This window comes from Rhincodon typus, chromosome 5 (genome assembly GCF_021869965.1).
Source record: "Rhincodon typus isolate 14 chromosome 5, sRhiTyp1.1, whole genome shotgun sequence".
Lineage (NCBI taxonomy): Eukaryota > Metazoa > Chordata > Chondrichthyes > Orectolobiformes > Rhincodontidae > Rhincodon > Rhincodon typus.
Window position 1 is genome coordinate 49,773,064 of NC_063336.1, and position 21,085 is coordinate 49,794,148.

General features: G+C 38.6%; 1 protein-coding gene across 1 annotated transcript; it reads right to left on the reverse strand.

The window, feature by feature from the left end:
- Nucleotides 1-2,531: 2,531 nt before the first annotated feature.
- clu (clusterin) lies at nucleotides 2,532-21,066 on the reverse strand. Its single transcript, XM_048596903.1, has 5 exons — nucleotides 20,895-21,066; nucleotides 9,946-10,062; nucleotides 7,505-7,653; nucleotides 5,396-5,560; nucleotides 2,532-3,194 (listed from the first exon to the last, which is right to left on the reverse strand). The coding sequence occupies exons 2-5, from the start codon at nucleotides 10,028-10,030 to the stop codon at nucleotides 2,775-2,777; spliced, it is 819 nt and encodes a 272-aa protein (XP_048452860.1). The 5' UTR covers nucleotides 10,031-10,062; nucleotides 20,895-21,066; the 3' UTR covers nucleotides 2,532-2,774.
- Nucleotides 21,067-21,085: the final 19 nt, after the last annotated feature.

The following is a 21,085-nucleotide window of genomic DNA, read 5'->3' on the forward strand; positions in this document are numbered from 1 at the left end:
CTGAGCAAAAAGCTTCTCCTGTCTTCCACTTTGGATTTAAGTGACCATCTTATATTTATGGTGCCTAGTTATGGTCCTGCTGCCAAGTGAAAACATCTTCTATGTCCACCCACTCAAACCTTCTATATAAACCTTGAAAGGACTCTAACCAAGTCACTCTTCAAATCTTTCCCTTTCTAGGGGAAAGAGCTTGTTCAATCTGTCCTGATAGATCCAGCTTTTCGGATTTGGTTTAATTTTAGCAAATCTTTTCTGCACGTTCTCCAGTGGCTTCATTATCATTTTTACAACACCAAGTCCAGATTGTTCACAGGATTCCCAAATGTGGTCAAATGAAAAGGTCCTATTCAAAACTTTAACTTGTGCTTTTCCGTTCTAATCCTCATATCAATGTTTCATTTGCTCCTCAAAAAAAATTGCCTTATTAATGTGAATTGCTGCTTTTGGTTACCTGCAGTTATCTGTATCCACTGATAATTTCCTCTGCTGCCTTAGATGCTTACTTTGCAATGATTATGTTCCCTCTATATTCTTCTACCCAAAATGAACCATTTGATATTTATCCAGACTGACATTTTGTCAGTTACATGCCCGTTCTGCAATGCTATTAATGTCTTCCCGCAGGAAGCTGCAGTCCTTTTCTGTACAATCTAAACATCAGCTTGCAATCAGCTATGCACTTTGTAATTGTACTTCCAATTCCAGAATCAAAGTCATTTATGTAAAATGTTGAACGTGTGTTCCTAGCATTGATCCTTTTGCGAAACTACCTTTAACTCTTAAAATGTCTGTTTTCTCCTACATAGTTTATTATTCACACTGCTGCATGTTCACTGACTCCACAATAGTCATGAGGCTATAACTCAATAGTTTATGAAAGGATTCTTGGAAATCCAAATTTGACCACTGCAATATTCTTAAATATCATTTTTGTTATTTCCTCAAAACAATTCAATAACATTGGTCATTCCCTATAGGGATCTGCACTGACTATTCTCCATTTTGATGGAGGTTTATAATGACTTTCCCATCTGGTAGAGAAGATTTGCGAGCCATGATCCTTTGCACAGTGACTCATTTTGCTATAATCCTTTATTAAGTGAAACCATTGGACAGAATTTAATGGTGTGATAGAGGGTCCATCTGACACCAAGTGAGCCAGAGCAACCCTACTGTGGACATTACTAGGAACCCCATTGGGATTAAATCCCAATTATTGTATTAAGTAGCTTCCCAGCTCCTGCAGGAGGTATTTTCCACAGGAATTTCTCCTGCAGGGAAAATGTCTCAGAGTATTATGGGTCCTGACAAAGTTAAATGAAAACTTGTGCTCCAGAACTAGCCACACCCCTAGCCAAGCAGTTCCAGTACAGTTACAACACTGACATCTATCTGGCAAAGTGGAAAAATGCTCAGTTATGTCCTTACAAAAGGCAAGCCAAATATCCTATCCACAAATAGCAACAAATATAACGTGGCAAACTATTACCCTAATTTCCTCTCAATCATCAATGTAATGGAAGGAACCATTGATAATGCTATCAAGTGGCTCTTCCACAACAGTAACCTGCTCATTGTCACATAGTTTGGGTTCTGCTGTGATCATTCAGCTCTTGATTTTATTTCCGCTTGGATCAAACATGGAGGAAAGAGTTGAATTTCAGAGGGAAGGCGAGAGCGACTGCTCTTATTATCAAGGCAGATTTGACAGGGTGTGGCATCAAGGAACCCTACCGACATTCATTCAATGGGGGGGAAAGTTCTCAGCTGGTTGAAGTCATACCTAGCACAAAGGAAGATGGCTATGATTGATGGAGGTCAATCATCTCAGTCCTGGGATATCTGTGCAGGAGTTCTCAAGAGTAGTGTCCTAGGTCCAACATGTTCAACTGGTTGATCAATAACCTTCCCTCCATCACAAGGTTAGAAGTGAGAATGTTCAGCACCATTCACAACTTGTCACACACTGAAGTGTTCCTATGCAGTAAGTTCAGCCTTGAGATAATAAGAGTTCATGCCACCCAAGTTTAAGACAAGTACCATCTGCACCAAAGACGAATTTAACCACCTTCCCTGGACACTCAGTCATGTTACCATTGCTAAATGCCACACCATCAACATCCTGGAAGTCACTGTTGACCTGTAACTGAACCAGAGAAGTCACATAAATACTGAGGTTACAAGAGCAAGTCAGAGACTGGGAATACTGTAGTGAATACCTTAGACCTGACCTGAAGATGCCTGCTTGATTCTTTCTGGGAATGTTCGGTCAGCACTAACATTATTGCAGGTAACTGACACTATATGTGTACATGGGCAGGACCTGCAATTGTAGCTGTATGTGGATGATGGTGGTATAATGGTAATGTAACACATGATCCAAATACTTTGGGGAGATGCATTCAAATCTCACCTTGGCAGTTGGTGTAATTTAAATTCAATTTAAAAAAAATGGAGGCTGCTCAGGAAAAGGTAATGTTTTTCAAAAATAAAAGATTTTTAGATCAAATGGACACAAAAGCTTGATTCTATCCCCTTCCAAAATGGCACTCTCCAAACATTAAATATTCTGTTTAAAATGTTTTTGATACTTGCCTGATTTCTTCAATTTTTAGTATTTTTACATTGCTTCTCCTGCTCTATATTTAAGATGGAACGAGGTCTATGCATCCTGCCAAAGTACATAACCTCTTATTTCCCAACACTGTATTTCATCTGCTATGCATTTGCCACCAAATTAACCTGTCCACACCTCTCCACAGACTCTGTCATCCTCAACACTTGTCTTCCCATTTATATTTCTTACCTATATTGTGAAACATTCCTTTACTTAATTCAGCATCGTGCATAATTTTGTGGAATCTCTCAAACATCCGCTGAGTCATTTCGAAGAAAGAGGAAAGCATCCCATGGCTATCAAACAGGGAAGGCTTAAAGGGGGAAAAGGATGAATCTGGGAATAACGAGAAATGCCTTGGGAAAATTCTGAAGTTGCTGAAGGGGCGATCAAGCAATCTGTCTGTTCCATCAAAGGCCCTCATGCTTTCTCTGAACAGTTCATCGATGTCTTCGTACTGTCTTTCAACGTGTTCGAATTGTTGACCCTGCTCTGCATTCTTTTCAACCAGGGAGTCAAATTTATCTCCATTGACCCATACAGAAACCAGTGGTGTTTCATTAAAGAACCTTTCTACCTGTTAAGGAAAGTAAGTAGTGAGATTCCAAAGTTGAATGGTGGGATTATTCTATGGTAGATATACAGCAAGACTTCATTCTTAAAATCACCATCCTGTTTCATTTCAAATAAGCCGGTCTGGTAAATTAAAGCACCTGGAGATTTCTATTCAGTTACCTCAGCACTGTCGTTTTCAGAAAACCCACAGAAGAATTAGAAATCAAAAAAAAATTAATGGTCCACGAATGTGCAAACAATTGTTGCAATTTATGAAGGTGCAATAAATTATTTCTTACTAAAAATAAATTGAGTGTTATTACACTTCTTTATTACTGATGTTACAATGCAATAATCTTAAATAGAGACAGTGATGAGTTAGTGGTTGGCTGGTACGGAATCTTATAGACTAGGCTTGTCTAACACGTATGCTATGGGCCAGAAAGCAGCTTGAAACCAAAAAAAAATTGTTCCCCCAGTCAGAGGCCACTTCTCTTCTGCTTGCTGCTGATTGCTGATAAGCAACTGAGCTCAAATTGATTATAATGAATAATTCACTGGGTTGAATCTACTCAACGTTGCAGCTTGCCATGGTGGAATTTGACTTCAACATCTAGGTTATTAGTCACCATCATGAGATTTGTGCGTCCCCCAACAACCTACCAACTCTTTAGGAAGACTCCGCAACAATGAGCAAGTTAGGCAGGATTTTGTTTCAAAACAGGGAGGGAAATGTGCATTCAGTTTTGAAATGTGATGTCAGCAAAACTGACTATTACTGTTAAGGTTCGTTCTCTTCAAGAGTGGTGAAGCTACCTTTTTTAAAAAACAAGTTTCATGTTTCTGACATTGACTATAGGAGCTGAACCTTTCGAACACCTCTATAATTGGATCTTCAGAGCTAATTTTTGAAATATGGATGGAATGATAATGAATTTAAATGGTTAACTCAGTCTCTCTCCACAGATGCTGCCAGACCTGCTGAGTTCCTCCAGCATTATGTATGCTGGTTTTGTTCTAATTGCAAAAATATAATTCTTTTTGTTACTAGTTTGCTGTCTGATTCAATGTGAGTTTATGTTTTTTTTTATTTTCAGTTTATGTACTAAAGTTCAGGATTCATCTAATACCAGGAGACACTAAACATGAAATACTAATTTGGATCACAGTTAGCATTCACTTGGATTTTTAGATTGTTGTTTCACAGTTTCAACAACCCTCAGTATGTTCAAATTAAACTAGGGCTTTTGGCTGCTGATGTTCATCCACAACAAAATGTCCTTTGTAATTCTACCAATTTTTTTTTTGGTCAATGTAAACAGGTCTCCCGTATGTTTCAATTTCTTGCTGTTTCTATCAGTAATCAGCCAGCCCATGCTGAGAGTGCCATTGGCCCTGGATGGAAAATTCTAATAAATTTTGAACAAAATTCTAATTCCAGTTTTTTGAGTAAATGCCTCACACTGCTTCTGCTTGATTCTGCCAGGGGCATTCACCCAACACTATGTGCAATCAAGCTCTACAGGCTATGCCATTATTAAATGTTGTTATTTTTGAACCAATTTATTCAGCTGCATTTTTTAAAAACTTTACAATCTGCTCATTGTATACAAATATATAGAGATAAACAGACCATTTTGCTTAGTCAGTCCATTTACTCTCCGTTTAAGCCTTCCACATCTAAAACTATCATTGTAACTGTTTATTCCCATCTCTCTTATTCTTGTCTCAAATGCATCTGAGCTACTCTCTTCAAGCACTCCCCATCACTTCCAATAATAGGGAGTTTCACATTCCTGCCACGTTTTGGTATTGTATGTTCTGAATTCCCCATGAGATTGCTTGGTGCCCCTCTTATGATCAACTGCCTCTGGTCATCTCGTCCCTCCATCCAAACCTTTCATGCGACAGCATCCTTTCCTAGAGCAAAAAGAGACTCAGCCTCTCAAATCCTTCCTGTTACTATTATTGGTATGTGTCATTACCCTAAGTTATGAGCTAGATTTTACGCAAAGTGGAAAATGCCAATCAAATCAATTAAGCGATTCACTTTTTCAATTCAAGCAATCACAGAATTGTTACAGTGCTGAAGCAGGCCAATTGGCCCATCATGCTAAACAACTCACATTTTAAAGCACCATGTTCCAAAACATTTACTAAGTGTCACCGATAATTGTAAGTTGCAAAAATCTTACGAGTGTCTTAGAATATCACAGTACTTACGTCTTTCTCAACCACACCAAAGCCTCTTCGGCAAATTCTCGAGTAAAATTGAGTGCACGTTTGCTTCAAGCATGGCTTACACTCTTCCCATAGAGCCTCCTTAGACTGACATTGCTCAGCATTAGTCAGCTTTTTCTGAGCATCTTTAGCAGCTACCAGCGCATCCTGATTAACATTAGAAAACCAACAGCCATTCAGCAATTTTGATACTGCACTGTTCAAGTAAAATTAAGCACAAATAAAATTATTTTCTGCTGCTTAAATACTTTCAGCTTTTCAGATATTTAAGATTTTGCTTCTTATAGTTAAGTTAATTTAACGCCTTTGCCCTAGAGACGGATGGTGGTTGTTGCCAATTTTATGCATTGGACATTAATGTAGTGATCAAAGACTTTTGGTTTACTCAGCAAAAAATTTGATACAGATTAAACCTCTCTTTATTTATATAAACAACGTACATTAGCCTCAGTTCAAGACAAGCATCATGCTTACCTAATGAACCCATATTTTCAATTGCCACTTTAGTTGAAACTTCAGTGTTTTCAAAATAGGCTTATGCTCATTAATAGGCTCATTATACAGTGCCTTCATTTTTTAAACAATGTAAACTGAAAAGGCATGTGGTAATTTCAATTAAAACCATTACAAAAAACTAGAGGGAGATATCTCATCCCATCAGAATGGACATTCAAACTAGAAAATCAAACTTACTACTCACACAGCTTGTCTTGACTCTTTGAAAGAACTTTGCAATTAGTCTTACACCCTTACTCTTAGCCAACAGTGTTGCAACTGAAGACAGAAGTCAGGCCTTACATGGTCAGTGATGGAAATCTGGGCAGAAATTAATCTTGGCCAAGAATAGGAAAAAGTTTCCACTTGTCCAAAAAAATGGTTACAATGTCAGAGTGGGTCAAGGGAACAAACTCTCCCACATTAGGAACTTCCTGGATTTGTGTTTTTGACCATCCAAAAAGCCAAATGATATAAAGCACTGGTCACAAGGTTTAATTCAGAGGTGCTGAGCATTCCAGACCAGGGTCATTATGCGGGGGACACCAAAACATCTGCTTCTTTTCGAGCAAGACTATCAACAGGATCCCCAAATGGTTTAGGTTTTTGGACTTCCCATTTCTCCCGTATTTTTGCCAGCCATGATGCACCAATGCTGATACAGATGCTTGAAAAGAAAGTACTTGTGTGTTGCTGGATGTCCCAATGGACTTGGGAACGAGACCAGCAGCTTTTGGTGACTGGGTGATTAGTGTCGAGGACTGTGATAGGCTCAATACACCCACTCTCTTCACCTATCAGCTCTTAATGAGCTGACAGAGAGAGAGTTATTTCACCCCACACTTGGAGAAAAACAAGGGGAAAAATAAAGCACAAGATGTGGGCAGGGAACACTGACATAATAGTGTGAATTATGGGTGTGCATTTCCTTCTTGGCTGCTGTAATGCCAATGGAAGAAATTTGGAAATATGGCAATATGGCCATTTATTTTGGGGTGACTTTCAGAGGCCACTCATTTGCCCCACATCCATGACCCCAACTGTTCCCTGGCTGGGACAATTAGAGACCTCCCTGTGCCCCCACCTCACACAACACACCTGGCAGGCAGGTCTTTCTCACCTGCCAAGGAAACAGGTGATCAGAAATGTGTTAAGGCCCTTAACTGGCCAATAATTGACCACTTAATGGTATTAATTCCTGGCAAGTCGAGACAGTCCCTACTGGACTTTGTGGCCCAGCAGTTAATAGCTGAGGTGGTGAGCATGGGGAGAGCTATGTCCAGGGGTAACTCATCACATTATCATTTCCTTCTCACCACCCCTTACATCGCTTCTAGGAAGGAAACAATTGCATACTCAGTGACAAATGCTCTGCAGCCACACAACTTTGGCCTCAATTTTAATCTAAACGTGCTTCGCTGGAATTATGGCTGAACAATCATTTTTGACCCATGTGGTTTTAACTTTCCATTGGTGCGTATAAAACAGTAGTCAGCCCTTCATTGAACCATCGCCACTAAGCAGGTTGAATTAAAAATTGGAACAATTGCACAAGTAATATTTAACCACAGCAATCAGTAGAACAGAGCACAATACCTCCTTTTGTTTGCTGGTTTGTTCCAAACGTCGTAAATACTCCTGATGTTGTTGCTCACTTTTATCCGCAATAGATTTCATAACCTTTGCACCATTGATAGCATTTTCAATCTGTTTATTGAGATATTTTTGTCCCTCTATTGACAGTTCTGTGAAAATATACACACAGGGTTAGCCCAGAATTTTACAAGTATCCTCTTATTACAGGCGATTTCTCACATAACTGATCTCCATGTGCTTATTCCTCCAGAGTACTAATTTTCTTTCACTGTTCCTTTTGTGAATATGACCAGTCAGCCCAATATAAAAGTGTAATTATATGGATACCTAATGACTATCACTGCATTGCCTGTACACATTTGTATTTCATGAATGAACTTGTTCAATGAACTATTCAATCAGGGACGCTTTACAATTAATCTAATTCCAACATCATAAGTGATAAACTGTTCAATGTTTCCAGTTAGCAACTACAAAAATAATCTTTATTTGGTCTCAGTCTAGAACTAAATTCGAAGAACATCCCAGACAAGATTTGGTATATTCATTATTTTGGATTAAAGCTGGGACTCTCTTTTATGGTTTAGCTCAGTGATTTATACTCAGAGACACCTAGCAATATTGAAGGAATTGATACATGAACAAATAATGTAGTCCACCTTTGACTATCCTGGTCATTGCATGATGCAATGAGAACAGGGTTGCTGACTAATTATAACAATTAATCTTTTTCAATTACCCACGACACAGACAGGCACAAGGCCAGAGGAATCTAACCATAGTCATCTGTTCCTTACACTCCTGTTTTACTCAATATTCATCATGGCTCAAATTTATTTGATGACTATAAACCAAAATATTTATTTTCTGAAAAATAATCAAGTTTGCAAATGAATAAAAGAGATCAATACCATCTGTCTCCCATGTCTGCTGAAACGTCAGTTCCATACATTTACCACTTGATCTTTGATGTTTCTAGAGATTTATCATACACAGCTCCTGTCCTCTGCTTCTACTTATTCTGGACAAGATAAAATAACTTGTCACGGTTCACATTATCTAATCCCATCAGAATCTAATCCCACTACATTACTGCTCATCCCTTTCTTTTCCAATGCGAATTCATCCCATTGACATAATCACTTCTCACAATACATGCCTTCCAATCCCTCAAATATTATGAATGCTCTCTTCTGTACCTTTTCAACAGCTACAATATCCATTTGTACTGCACCCTCCAGAACTGTATACAACATTCTGCATGTGGATGCAAATGATTTTAAAAAGGATGGTTCCACTATGTTGATTCAACATTGGCCTGTATAGTACATCCTGGCACCTGATGTTATCTCGATTCAAAAACAAACTTATTTCACACATTCATCGGATGATAAAGGCATTCCCATTAGCTTGTTTGGTCATATTTGACCCTGTTTGAAGGGATATATGTGCCTTGTTGGTCACTTTTGGCAGGTGTTACACCCTGTTCAAATAGGTCATATTCTGAATTTTAATCTAATTTGAAAAAAAAATCTGGACAAGAATGTTGTCATGAATGGCTACCAAAGGTTACCAGACTTGTTTTGTGGCTTAGAATGATTTTCCTGTATCAAGATGGAACAAGGAGCATCCCATAATGATACCAGTCAATGTCATTCTCTGAAACCAATTCAAAGATTATTTAGTCCAAAGTGAATGTCCACATAAAACTACAACACAGAACCAATATGAACACAGTCCATTATTTCAAAATGACCTTGAACTTGTGAAAAGCTAAAAGCTGGTCCTCCCTGAAGAGACTACATTGTCTCCCATGTCTACCCTGTCAAGACCCCTCAGGACCTTATGTTTCAATCAATTTACCTCTTACTCTAAATCTCAGTGAGCCGAAATCTAGCTTGTCCAATGTCCTCACAAGGACAAGCCCACCGTTCCAGGAATTAGTCTGGTAAATCTTCTCTGAACTGCCTCTGACACGCTTACATCCTATAGTCATGTTTGGATTTGAAATGCTACCTCAGACTTAGAATATACTTTCTGATGTTCATGATGTGCAATGTGGGGAAGATATTGGCACAGCTGCTAACCTGTTCTACACTTAAATGGAATAAAAAAAACTCTAAAAAAAATTGCAATGTACTTGAGACCATTTATGTACATTTACTGTCTGATAATGATTGACAATATAATTCTGTTGCTGACCAAACTAATTTTTAAATGTTATTGCAATTTTAATCTGAAGGGGGTTTAAATAAAAAAAAGGAAGAACATTGTGCCGTACAGTTTCTGCTAACGTAAACTTGTTATACCAGCACCATCAACCATATTTGGAGGTAACGATGATATTTTTTTCTTAAAACCAACTGCTATGAAGATAATAAAAGTATTTAATTTAGAAACATTCACATCCAGCAATTCACTGACAGAAATATATAACTTACTGTGGAGTTTCTCTGGTGGAACCTGTTGCAAGCTTCCACTTGCAGCAAGCAGAAGAACAAGCCATACTGTGAACATGTTTTTCATTTCTCCCACAATGGGACTCAGAAATTCTCAATCTGAAAGAGAGATAAATGATGACAATTACAGTTGAAAGTTTAATCAAGACAATGTATCCAGTTCTCTTCGGATCTCAAAGTCAGCAAAATGGATATCATTTTGCACACATCAATGGCTTGTCACAAACAAATTAGCAATTCTTCGCACATAAACAACTTGTGTGTTCTTGAACCTTAATATCATAATGATTGCTGAACAGAGAAAAAGCTGAGTCTACAAACAACTTAATAATTGCACATTATGAAATAGAAAACAACTAATTGTACGCCCTAAAAATAGACAGAGTGATAATCTGTCAGACCTTGGTAAGGGAGCAAGTCTTGTACACTTTGTTTATCCTGCATTCTTTTCTAGTGAGGAATGTGCAGGCTGTTTCATAACAGTGGCTCACCCATTCAACAGCCAGTAATTTAGTAGGGATGTGGTGAGCTGCCTTGTGATTGAAATGTCTTTGTCCCTACTTCAATCCCATGCAGGGATATGAGCATTTTGGGTTTGGTTTACAGCTTATTTTAGGCAGATCTAATGTTTGAACTTTGAACCTAAAATTATATATGTAAACACCAACGAACATTCAGCTCTCTTTTCAACATTAGTGATCCTAAGCATTGTAAGGATGAGGAATGAGGATAAATTGTTGACTTAGTTCATTAAGGAATGGTTGTTTCTGCCTCCTGTACAATTTCAGGAAACATAACGTAACAACTAGGGCAGGAGTAGGTGGTTCAGCCCTTCAGCCTGCTTCTGTCCAATGTGAAAAATTGGAGTATTGGGATAGTTTTGTGTATTTCAGTCCCGCCTCTGGTGTCTCCAAAGTACTGTACATCAATGTATTGCTACTGACAGGACATGAGTACACAGGAAAGAAAAGGTAGGTGGAAATACCCAATTACAAATGCATTGTTGGCATCTTTTTATCCACACAAGTTGCTGGACATGTAGCAAATCAAGTCTGTCGGGGATCAGGTAGCTGCACATGCTGCTTAAGATGCAGCCTCTGCCAGTAGTCTCAATATCAGTGCTTGCAGTATTGGTTCCAAGCTGCTGCAGCTACTGACTGTCATGGTGGTGTACATTGACCCAGAGGCGATGATACCATTTCTTCCTGTTGTCAGTTAGTGTTTCCAAAAGCACAAAAACCAATGTTTAGGATTGTTGTGTCACATTTGTGAGCATCCTTGAAGTGGCGTCCTGCTACTCATTTGCCCAGCTATCTCACCAAATAAAGCATCCAACCTGCAAATATGCTCAAGGCAGCAAAGTCACCTCTGCTTGCTCAGTTTTGCCATTGAGAAGAATGCCACATTTTTGACTTTATCCTTTCATAAGATGCCCAGAATGTGCCACAAACAGCTTAAATGAAAGCCTTTGAGCTTCTTTTCTTAATAGGCATACATTTGGTACTAAAAGTCAGTTGGATGTTATTCAATGTACATATTATTAGTCCATTAACACTGGGTAGCTGCTTTCCTGGTGCGTAGATTCTGCATCCGTAGGCAGATTGTCTGTCACTGTAGACCCGAGGTAGCAGAATTTGCTAAACACTTCCAGCCGGACATTACTTAGAATGATCAAGAACACAGGCGTCATACGATACCCTATAACCATGAATTGTTTGGGAGAACATGCTGCAGGCAATGGAGAGACAATCCATGAGTTTGTGTAGCAATAACGCACACCGATCATGTAGATCTAGTAGTTATGGTATGTTTAATCTTTTAAGCGATAATGGCCCAAAGCAACCGATCAGCTTCACAACTAAATTGACTAATGCTGATCAGTCAGAAAACTGTAAACTTACCTGGAGATATTCCAAAAAAATGTCTGACTCCTGATGAAGATCCTGAACAATTCCTACAGCACAGGTATCCTAGCAGAGACCTGTGGAGGGGATCAGCTCAAGGAGCACACAACCTTTTTTTTTAATGACACTATTTGTCACGTATTGGGAGTAAAAGGTCCAATCTTTCAATGTGACCACTGGCACTTTGCAGTATCTGCTACCTTTGCCAGTACATGGCACAGGATAAGGGTAGTTTGAGATAGCTGCCACCAATCTCTTTTGTCTATACTGCATCTCGAGCTCATCTATGATCAGTGGTAAATGAAAGGCCCTCTTTTGTAGCGTCTTTACAGAAGATGGACTTATCTTAGTTAATAAGATGATTTATTGTATGATTGCAGTATACACAACTTTCATTATTAGTCGTGCATAATTATTAAGGACCCTTGTGAGTCATACAGAATACACTTGCTCCCTGCTAAGGCTGGTTTAGAACTCCTATCTCCACCCAAAGTCCGGTTACAACACTGTCAGATTGGGTGAAGCATTAAAATTGGTTTTAAATCAATCAATCAGTCTTAACAATTACAAAGAGGAGAGTCTTTGGATTTGAAATGTCAATTTCGTTTCTCTCTCCATGGATGCTGCCAAACCTGCTGTATTACTTTAGCACTTTATTTTTATTCCAGATCTCCAGCATCTGCAAAATTTTGCTTTTACTCGGTAACTGTCAAGGCAAGTGCCCCGGAACTGTGCAAAATTTCTGACTCTAGCTCGAGAGTTGGAGACATTTATGAGGGCAATAATCAGAGAATGGGACTTGATGTGGATGAGAAGACATGCCAGAAAATTGTGCATGACTTCAAGTTCAATGAGTGGTATATGAGATGCCAGTCAGGAAATCATCATAATTGAGGCTGAATATTACAAAAGAATTGATAAAAGGTTTCAGCAACAGTTAAGGTTCAGAGCAGCTTATGATATATCCAAGATAAGCAGAAACAAGGGAGTTTTAAAAAAGTGATAATCGAAGGGCAGATCTGGGTATGTTGAACGTGACTCCTGTCTGAAAATGGATGTAACCAAGGGACAGCATGCAGATGAGAAAGAAAGGTTTTCAACTGCAATGAAAGGGGTGCCAAGTAAATTCTGATTCCCAGATTAAAGGGCTCAGTAGCCTAGTCAACACATCATATGGCTTTAAAATGGAGACTGAAGAACCACAACAGCATGTTCTCATCTCTTTCTTTCTAGAACTTTCTGCCAACTGCAGTGCCTAGTATTACAAGGCCAGTTGCAGCAATTTGCAAATATTTGATCCATTCAAGTGATAGGACTGCAACCGTTCTGAAAACACGCTGTCTTCCTGTTTACGAATAAAGTGGACAAGTTCTTTTGCAAACAGACAGGCAGTATGTGCTGAGTAGATAAGAACAAAATGTGACCATTTTATTCATACCCAAGTCAGAACCAGAGAACTAACACACTATACAAAAAAAAGGGACAGACACAATGCAATAATGTATGATTTAATAGTTCCTACAGAGCTCTGCATACATTGATACGGGCCCAAAGAAGTATTGAATATGTTGTCATTTGATATGTTAATGCTCAAAGCTTTCCTTTTTTAAAAAGCCCTGCAGAACCAAATAGATTAAAAATGACAAAATAAAACATTCATGATAGTGGAAGTGTTTGTACATGTGATTAGGACCACTATGCTAAACATCAACATGGAACTGCTGGGCTGGGCCTGTTTCCTCGCTGTAACTTTGACGTAATATTTATTCAGAATATCAACATACTGCATTTATCTAACAACTTTAACATAGGAAAAGATCACAAGGGACTCTCAAGTCACATGATCAAACAACCAATGACACCAATTAAAAAGGTGACTGAAAGGAGGGACTTAAAGAGGGGTGAGATGATGAGACAGAGATTTTAGGATAGATTCCAGAGGTTAGGATTTAAGTGCAAGAAGAGAACTGCTAATGGTGGAGGGTAGAATCAAAGGGGGATGCAGTTGCAGCAAAGCAGCATTCATGGAGCATGTAGACCTGGAGGAGGTTACAGTGACAGTGACAGCCATGATCAGGAAGGAATTTGAAAACAAAGTGGAGAATTTTAAATCTTAGGTATTGACATTTGTTCAGTTTGTAAAACAGGGAGCATATGGTAGACAGACACTCAGAGAGGATGGTTAGGGAGAAATCAAAGACACTGATGTTACTTAATGTTTACCTCCAGCTGGATATTGGCAGTCTAATTAGTAGTCTAACAATGAGAGAAATGGATGGGTTGAGATATCTAGTGGTGAGGTACAGCTATGTCAATATACATGTGGAATGTAGTGTCATGTAGATGACAAATAGAAGAGGACAAAAGAACTGATCTTTTTTGTAATTTCAGGGCTAACAGCATGGGAATGAGAAGATAAACCACTTCTGGAAATTTTCTAACTAGAATTGATTATGTAAGAGTGATGAGATAAATGAAGATCCATTTGCTGGAAAACAGAAGAGATAGTGAAAGAAGATAGTGAAACTTCTGAGTGCTTGAAAAGAATAAGGAGTGATTGAACACCATTGTCAAAATCATGTCATTTATTGCTTTGATTGGAACTATTTAAAAGCAGTATTAGTCACGGAAATTTAATTGAAGAGGTTCAAACATGTAGCTGTGGGAAAAAGGGGCTTGAATTTGGTAGCCAACAATACAGTCACACTTTGGAAGAGGAAATGGATATTACAGACTGTGTGGTAATTTTCTAAGTTACCAGAGAGCGGGATTTTTCGGGAGCAGGGCAATGATGTCAGGTCTAAGAGAGAGGTGAACAATTCCTGAGGAAAGGAAAAATTCTAAACACCAGATAATATAGAGACAAAATGAGAAGCTGGTCACAATTTAATGGAAACAAAATTGAGAGAACAGAAGGTGGATTGCACAGATAGGATGAACTTACAGAGTGCTTGATGGAAACTGGAGTAAGAGGTGAGCCTAGGACTAGGGCAGAGAGGAATCTTGCCTTGATAAACATGGGGGAAAAGAGGGCTACACCAGCAGCAACAAAAATGATTGACTCTTGTAGACAAAAAGAAACTCAGTGCACCCCTGCATTTGTTGGACAGGAGGATAGAAAGGGCAGGAGAGGAACATTAAGAGACATAATTGAAAATGAAGAATGAAATAGCACAAAAAGGGCCACTCATTCCATCATACCTGTGCCAAATATTTTTGAAGAGCCAAAATATTAGAGCCAGTCCCCTGCCATTTTCCCTTGTTATAAAATATTTCTTCTTCACACATATTCCCCATTGAGAATTACTACTGAATCTGCTTCCAGTTTTTTTTTTTTAAAAGTCTCGTTTCCCTCTTGGTCCTTTTGCAAATTACCTTAAATCTGTTTTCTCTGGTTACTGACCATCCTGCCAGTGGAAACAGTATGTCATATTTAAATGAGCAAAAGTCTTCAACATTTTGAACATCTCTATTAAATATTCCCTTAATCTTCTCCACTGTACAGAAAACAACCCCAGTTTTCTAGAGAATTTCCTTTTAATTCAAGTTCTCAACCTCTGTGTCCTTCTGGTAAATGCCTTCTGCAACTTCTCAAAAGACCTCAATATCTTTCCTAGAAAGTGTGTTGTCCAGATTTAGTGATGAGGCTCCAATTGAGACTAAATTAAGTTTTATCAAGGTTTACCTTAACATCTTTGTTTTTGTACTCCATCCCTCTATTTGTAATGCCCCCAACATACTTTTAAAACAGTCTCATTAACTTACCACCTTCAAGGATTTGTGACATGTGAGCACCCCAACTTTCTCTGTTCCTACACCCTCTTTAGAATCTTTGTATTTCAGAGTAATCCTGGAGTAACAAGTAGTTTGAGCAGAGTACATCAGGAGCCCCAGCAATGCTTGGGGTCATCATGCTAGATCTGATGTTGAATAGGCAACACTAGGTCAGGGCCAGGTAAGATAAAGGTTTTGGTGTGGTACAAAGGGCAAAGGTGGAGGTCAGGCTGCTATGCAGTAAACTCACGGCTGAGGAAGTATACTGGAAAACAACAGATTTAAGACCTAGATTGTAAAGAGTTGTGTAGTGTAAGGAATATTGTTACCCCCTAAGAGTGGAGACAGGAAGAAGTTGGGTTGGAAGGAATAAGGAAGATGATCAAAGATGATGTTAACTATGATGCAGAAAAAGGAAAATGACATGGCTGAGGGGCTGATATGTATACGGGCAGAGAAATTAATATGGATGTTGGAGGATTGGAGCAGAGTGATCCCAGAATGAGTAAGAACAAGATGAGCTGATATGGAAGTTGAAATCACCAAGATTGAGAACATGGAGTGGGCTAAGTGCATGTTGAATTCTCAGGATTTGACAGTAGGGGAGACAGGAGTCAAATAATTGTGTCGCTGAAAAAGAGAAGGTGCCAGTAGAAACAAACAGTTTATTCTGTTTACTGGAATAGGGTGAGGCTAAAGGTCAAAGGAACAGAAGTAACACTTGCCCAAACTGCAGCTACTCAGGGTTCAAAGAGTGAGCTATCCATTAACAAAGTGCATATGAATGATCCAACTCATGTGATGTACAAGCCAAATATTCTGAACAGTCTCTGTTATAACATCAACCACCAAATAAATGAATGCTACTTACAAATTTGATGAAGGGAGATTTATGTTCCAGGTTGGATGATGAAAGGGGAAAAACATTTATAATGCTGTGTATTAAGTAAACAGAAGTGGGACAAATTGAATTTTGATCATAATTGTCAATAAATGGTTTGTGTCAGAGCTGCAGTGGTATAAACTAATCAGTTGAAAAACCTCTGCACCGTTCTCTATAGTGGTTCTCCATCATAGAAAACCCTTTTAGGCTCCTTAGAAAGGAATGGTCTGATTCTTAGCCATTAACGTCACAGTTAGTTTCTATACTTTGGGAAACCCATAAGTTTGTATATTGGGGTTGGTTAGCTCAGTTAGCTGGATGACTGTGCAGTGCCGAGTGATACTAACAATATGGATTCGATTCCCACACTGGCTGAGGTTACCATGAATCAGAGAATCTCTACAATGTGGGAGCAGACCATTTGGCCCATCGAGTCCACACTGTCCGTCCAAAGAGGATCCCACTCAGTCTCACCCCCTACCCTATCCCTGTAACCTTGCATTTCCCATAGCCTGCACATCCCCTAGACACAATGGGCAATTTAGCATGCCAATCCACCTAACGTGCACATTTTTGGACTGTGGGAGGAAACTGGAGAACGCAGACATCGAGAGAATGTGCAAACTCCACACAGACACAGTTGCCAGAGGGTGTCATCAAACCTGGGTCCCTTGCACTGTGAGGCAGCAATGCTAACTACTGAGCCACTACGCCAATTCTCCTTCTCAACCTCTCCTTTTGCCTGAGGCATGGTGACCCTCATGTTAAACCACCAACAGTTGTCACTCTCCAACAAGAGAGACAGAATGGGATTGTGGTGACTTTGCATAGGAGTCAGCTGGGTGGAATGAATGGTCTTCCTCAGTTTGATTTTTCATAAGAGAGAATTGATTATTTTAAAAGAGGAAAGAATACCCAATTAGAGTTTATTTTAGAATTGAAAGTATTATAAATTCTTATGGAGTTAACTCATCTAAAAGACATTTTCTTTCAAATGCGTCAATTATCTTGCCAGCTGGAGATCCTTAGATATTTCTTGATGGAGAATTATGACAGCCATACTCGGTTATCTCCTCTATATCCAAGTTTTGAACAGAGTGTGCAACTATGTTTCTGTGGCTCAATCTCTGGTGTCCAAGTTACTTCAGGAACTATCTTCCAGTTCAATTTTGGACATTCACACCTGCTTTTCTAAAATAAAAAAAAGTTAACTATTCTTATATCATTTGGATTTGTGATCGGACTGTGCTGCAGCCAAAGCACCTTAATTTATCGTTATATATTGTATCACCTATGACCTCTGATAAATTAGAAAGAAATCTAGTCACACTAATCCCAGGGTCACTCTGGTCCAACTTGCAAATGAATTTCTGAGCATATTTACAACCAGCATTGCAACCATGTCATTTTCCCCCCTGGAGGAAAATATAAGCTTCTTGTATCATTCTGTGGTTTTCTGGGCATCGTTCTAAATTTCTGCAGCTTGATCCAATAAAACAGACCCTAGGCAAAGATTCAAAATGAAATATTAATGTGTTCTGCTAGAAAATACTATGGATTTTTTGCTAATAGATGCTGGTTATATTTTATATTGATGCTAGATATCACTGTTAATATTAACAGTCAAATTGTCATTATGTCATTGTCACAAATGGCTGTTCTGACTCTTAAAATGCAAGTTCATCCTGCATTGTCAGATGTTGCCTCGGTTGCAACTGTTGCTCAACTTTAAGCCTGCAAGATGCTGATTCAAACCCCACTTCATAAATTTATGCACAGTTTCTATACTGTCGCTCTCAGGGTGTGCTATACCATTGGAAATGAGATGTTGAACTGAAGGCCAGTCTGCCCTTTTAACTGGTTGTAAAAGACCATTTTGAAGGAGAGACAGGAAGTTTCCCCTGTATCCTGGCCAATGATTATCTCCCTATTAACATCACTAAAAGGAAAGTAATCTGGTCAATTTTAGTGTTGTGTGCGAAATTTTGTGCCAGAACATGACCACATTTCCTACAATAAAATTGTGACTACTCCTAAAAAAAACTAAAAAAAGCTGTTGACCATGCAGCACCTGTTGAGATTATGAGCCTTTCTTTTCACTCTGCAATCTGCCTGATGAACATTACAGAAGAGTTTAGGAATCCACATTCTATTCCTCCATGGTGCATTATAATTAATCCTCATCATTACTTGAAGCCACAGACTTAACAGACACAGCTATGAATCCCATTACAAGCAATCTTCACTAAATCCCAGTTATAGCTGATTTTGATGATTCAAAGTGAAAGGCATCAAGATTGCTTCCCAACTATACACAGTAGGATCTATTGTCTTCTATAACCTTTACATCAAGAATGGAATCGCCTACACCCAAAAGCAGTTATGTTAAAAACAAAACATCCAATATTTTACAAAAGCAAAATACTCCAGAAATCTGAAATAAAAAACTGGAAAATGCTAGAAATACTCAAAACCACCCTGATGAAAGGTCACAGACTTGAAATGCTAATGAGTTTTCCCTCTTCATGAATGCAGAGAATTTGCAGCATTTTATTACTAACAGTTGTCTCAGGCCTGAATAAAGTGCTATACTGTAGGTCTTTACAAACATTAATTTTCAGCACTCGGATTTTTTGGTGCCCTTCCCTAGCTTGTGAAGCTATCATTTTGTAGATGAGTATCCAAACAGCTTAATGCTCCCAGTTTGCTCTTGGTATCAGCACAGATAATTGCTTTAGTTAAAAAAAAAATTTAAACATTATATTTTTTTTAAAATGATCATTATTCTGCCTCTCTTCAGGGCAGCTGTTCGGGTAAACATAAAAATCAGCATATTGAGTCTCTCTCTGTTTTAAAATACTCCCTCTGAGATGCAATCAGTCTGCAGCAGACTAGAAACATACAACTGCAGTCTGGCAGTGAGCCAACAACTAGAACAATAACCTTGACTATTCTAAATGATAACCAGCAAGGAAAAATAGCTGACTCCATTATCATGTTTTCATCATATTGTTACAATAGCCCTATTAATAACGGTTAAGAATGGTACCTTGTTTATTTATTTAACTGATTTTCTCTGTTTTGCTCCTCCTCCCAAGTTTATGCAATGGTGAGAACTGGGAGGGGCATGTTAATAGCAACCACTAAGCAAAGAAAGAGACTCACCCCCAATACAATTCTTCCCATCTCCCCTGCGTCTCTGTCTTTGTCCAAATTTCTCTCTTCAGTAAGAGAGAGGGAAGGGAAATGCTACATTGTTATCTTGTTCAAAACTTCTCACATCCAGCATATGCACTCATGACAGATAGTGAGCAATTTAAAATAAAATCACACTGTGGGAACTGCACCATGGGATCTTATTATCCTTGCACTGCGCCACCACCTCTTTTCCAACCAATTTCCCATTCCTTTGGTAGAATGTTTATATATCTGTCAATTTAGCCAACCTTGTCACAGTACTTCTAGTTCTTCAATGATTGCAATTTTTTAAAGGCAGCAAAATGTGCGTTTTACTTAAGCTGGAATTTTTTTGCAAACAGATTTTGAACTTATTGTAAAGTCAAAATCTACGAGCTGTTATTAATCTTTGAAGGACAAGAACAATGTTCCTGTTCATTTTTGAATTCGGCAAATAATATAGACTTTGTGTGCCTAAGGCCTTACCCATTTCTCGACGCGAGGTGGAGCAGCTACGTCGATTTACAATGATGTGCCCAAATTGTAAACAATGAGCAATAACTGGACAATGCTGTGGAATTCCTTGTGGCAACAACTGAAGTAAGACTTCTCTCCAGACTAATTACAGTATCAGGAAGTCTGTACATGCATTTTGCGGTCTTACCTCGAGTATTAATGGCAGAAAGCTCACAATAACTTTCCAAATTAGTTATAAGTACGCGCCAAATGTTAAGATTCGTCAACTCACCCTTCAGTTTCTAGCTTTAGGATAGAAAACGGTTATTGCAACTGGCTCTGATTGATAAGACGTAAGTTATATAACAGGATGCTATTTACATCAATTCCTTCAAATATATAAAAATTGAAATCAACTTATATCATCTGCAATATATTTCAGCCTGTTCCTTTTTTTAAAACTTTTTAAAGTTTAATTGCTCCAGGTTCAATTTGACCTACACATGCTACAAGCAAAATACAAGCAATAAATTTACTGTTGGCTATGGTAACACTGCATTGCTAATCATTCATTGCACTCTTTAATGTTTTAGAACAATATATTTCCAAATAGGATCGTTCAATTAAAAAAAAATTGCATTGTTTAAAATAAGCTATCCTTTTTGATGCAATACCAGTGAACAGTCCCCTCCCAAACTATTAGCAATCGTAAAATAAATGTTTTCTTGTGTCCATACCTTGCACAGAGATCTGTCCCTGCCCTTGTTGATCTCCGCTTCGCGCAGCAGTCCTGGACCTTTTTATCCTGGCACTCAAGGTTATATTTACATTTTCGTTGAGTCACCAATACGCAATGTTGAATAGCTTTCTGGGACTTTCTGGAAAAATCGACATGGGCTGTCTCATCCAGATGAAAAAAAAGCCCGAA

Bases quoted from the DNA above. Each gene is read 5' to 3' on its own strand.
- clu (XM_048596903.1), bottom strand. From the start codon at position 10,030: ATGAAAAACATGTTCACAGTATGGCTTGTTCTTCTGCTTGCTGCAAGT. The intron at 7,654-9,945 runs GTAAGTTATATA...ATATTTTCACAG, and splicing joins TCCACCAGAGAAACTCCACA to AACTGTCAATAGAGGGACAA. The intron at 5,561-7,504 runs GTATTGTGCTCT...AATGTTAATCAG, and splicing joins AAACCAGCAAACAAAAGGAG to GATGCGCTGGTAGCTGCTAA.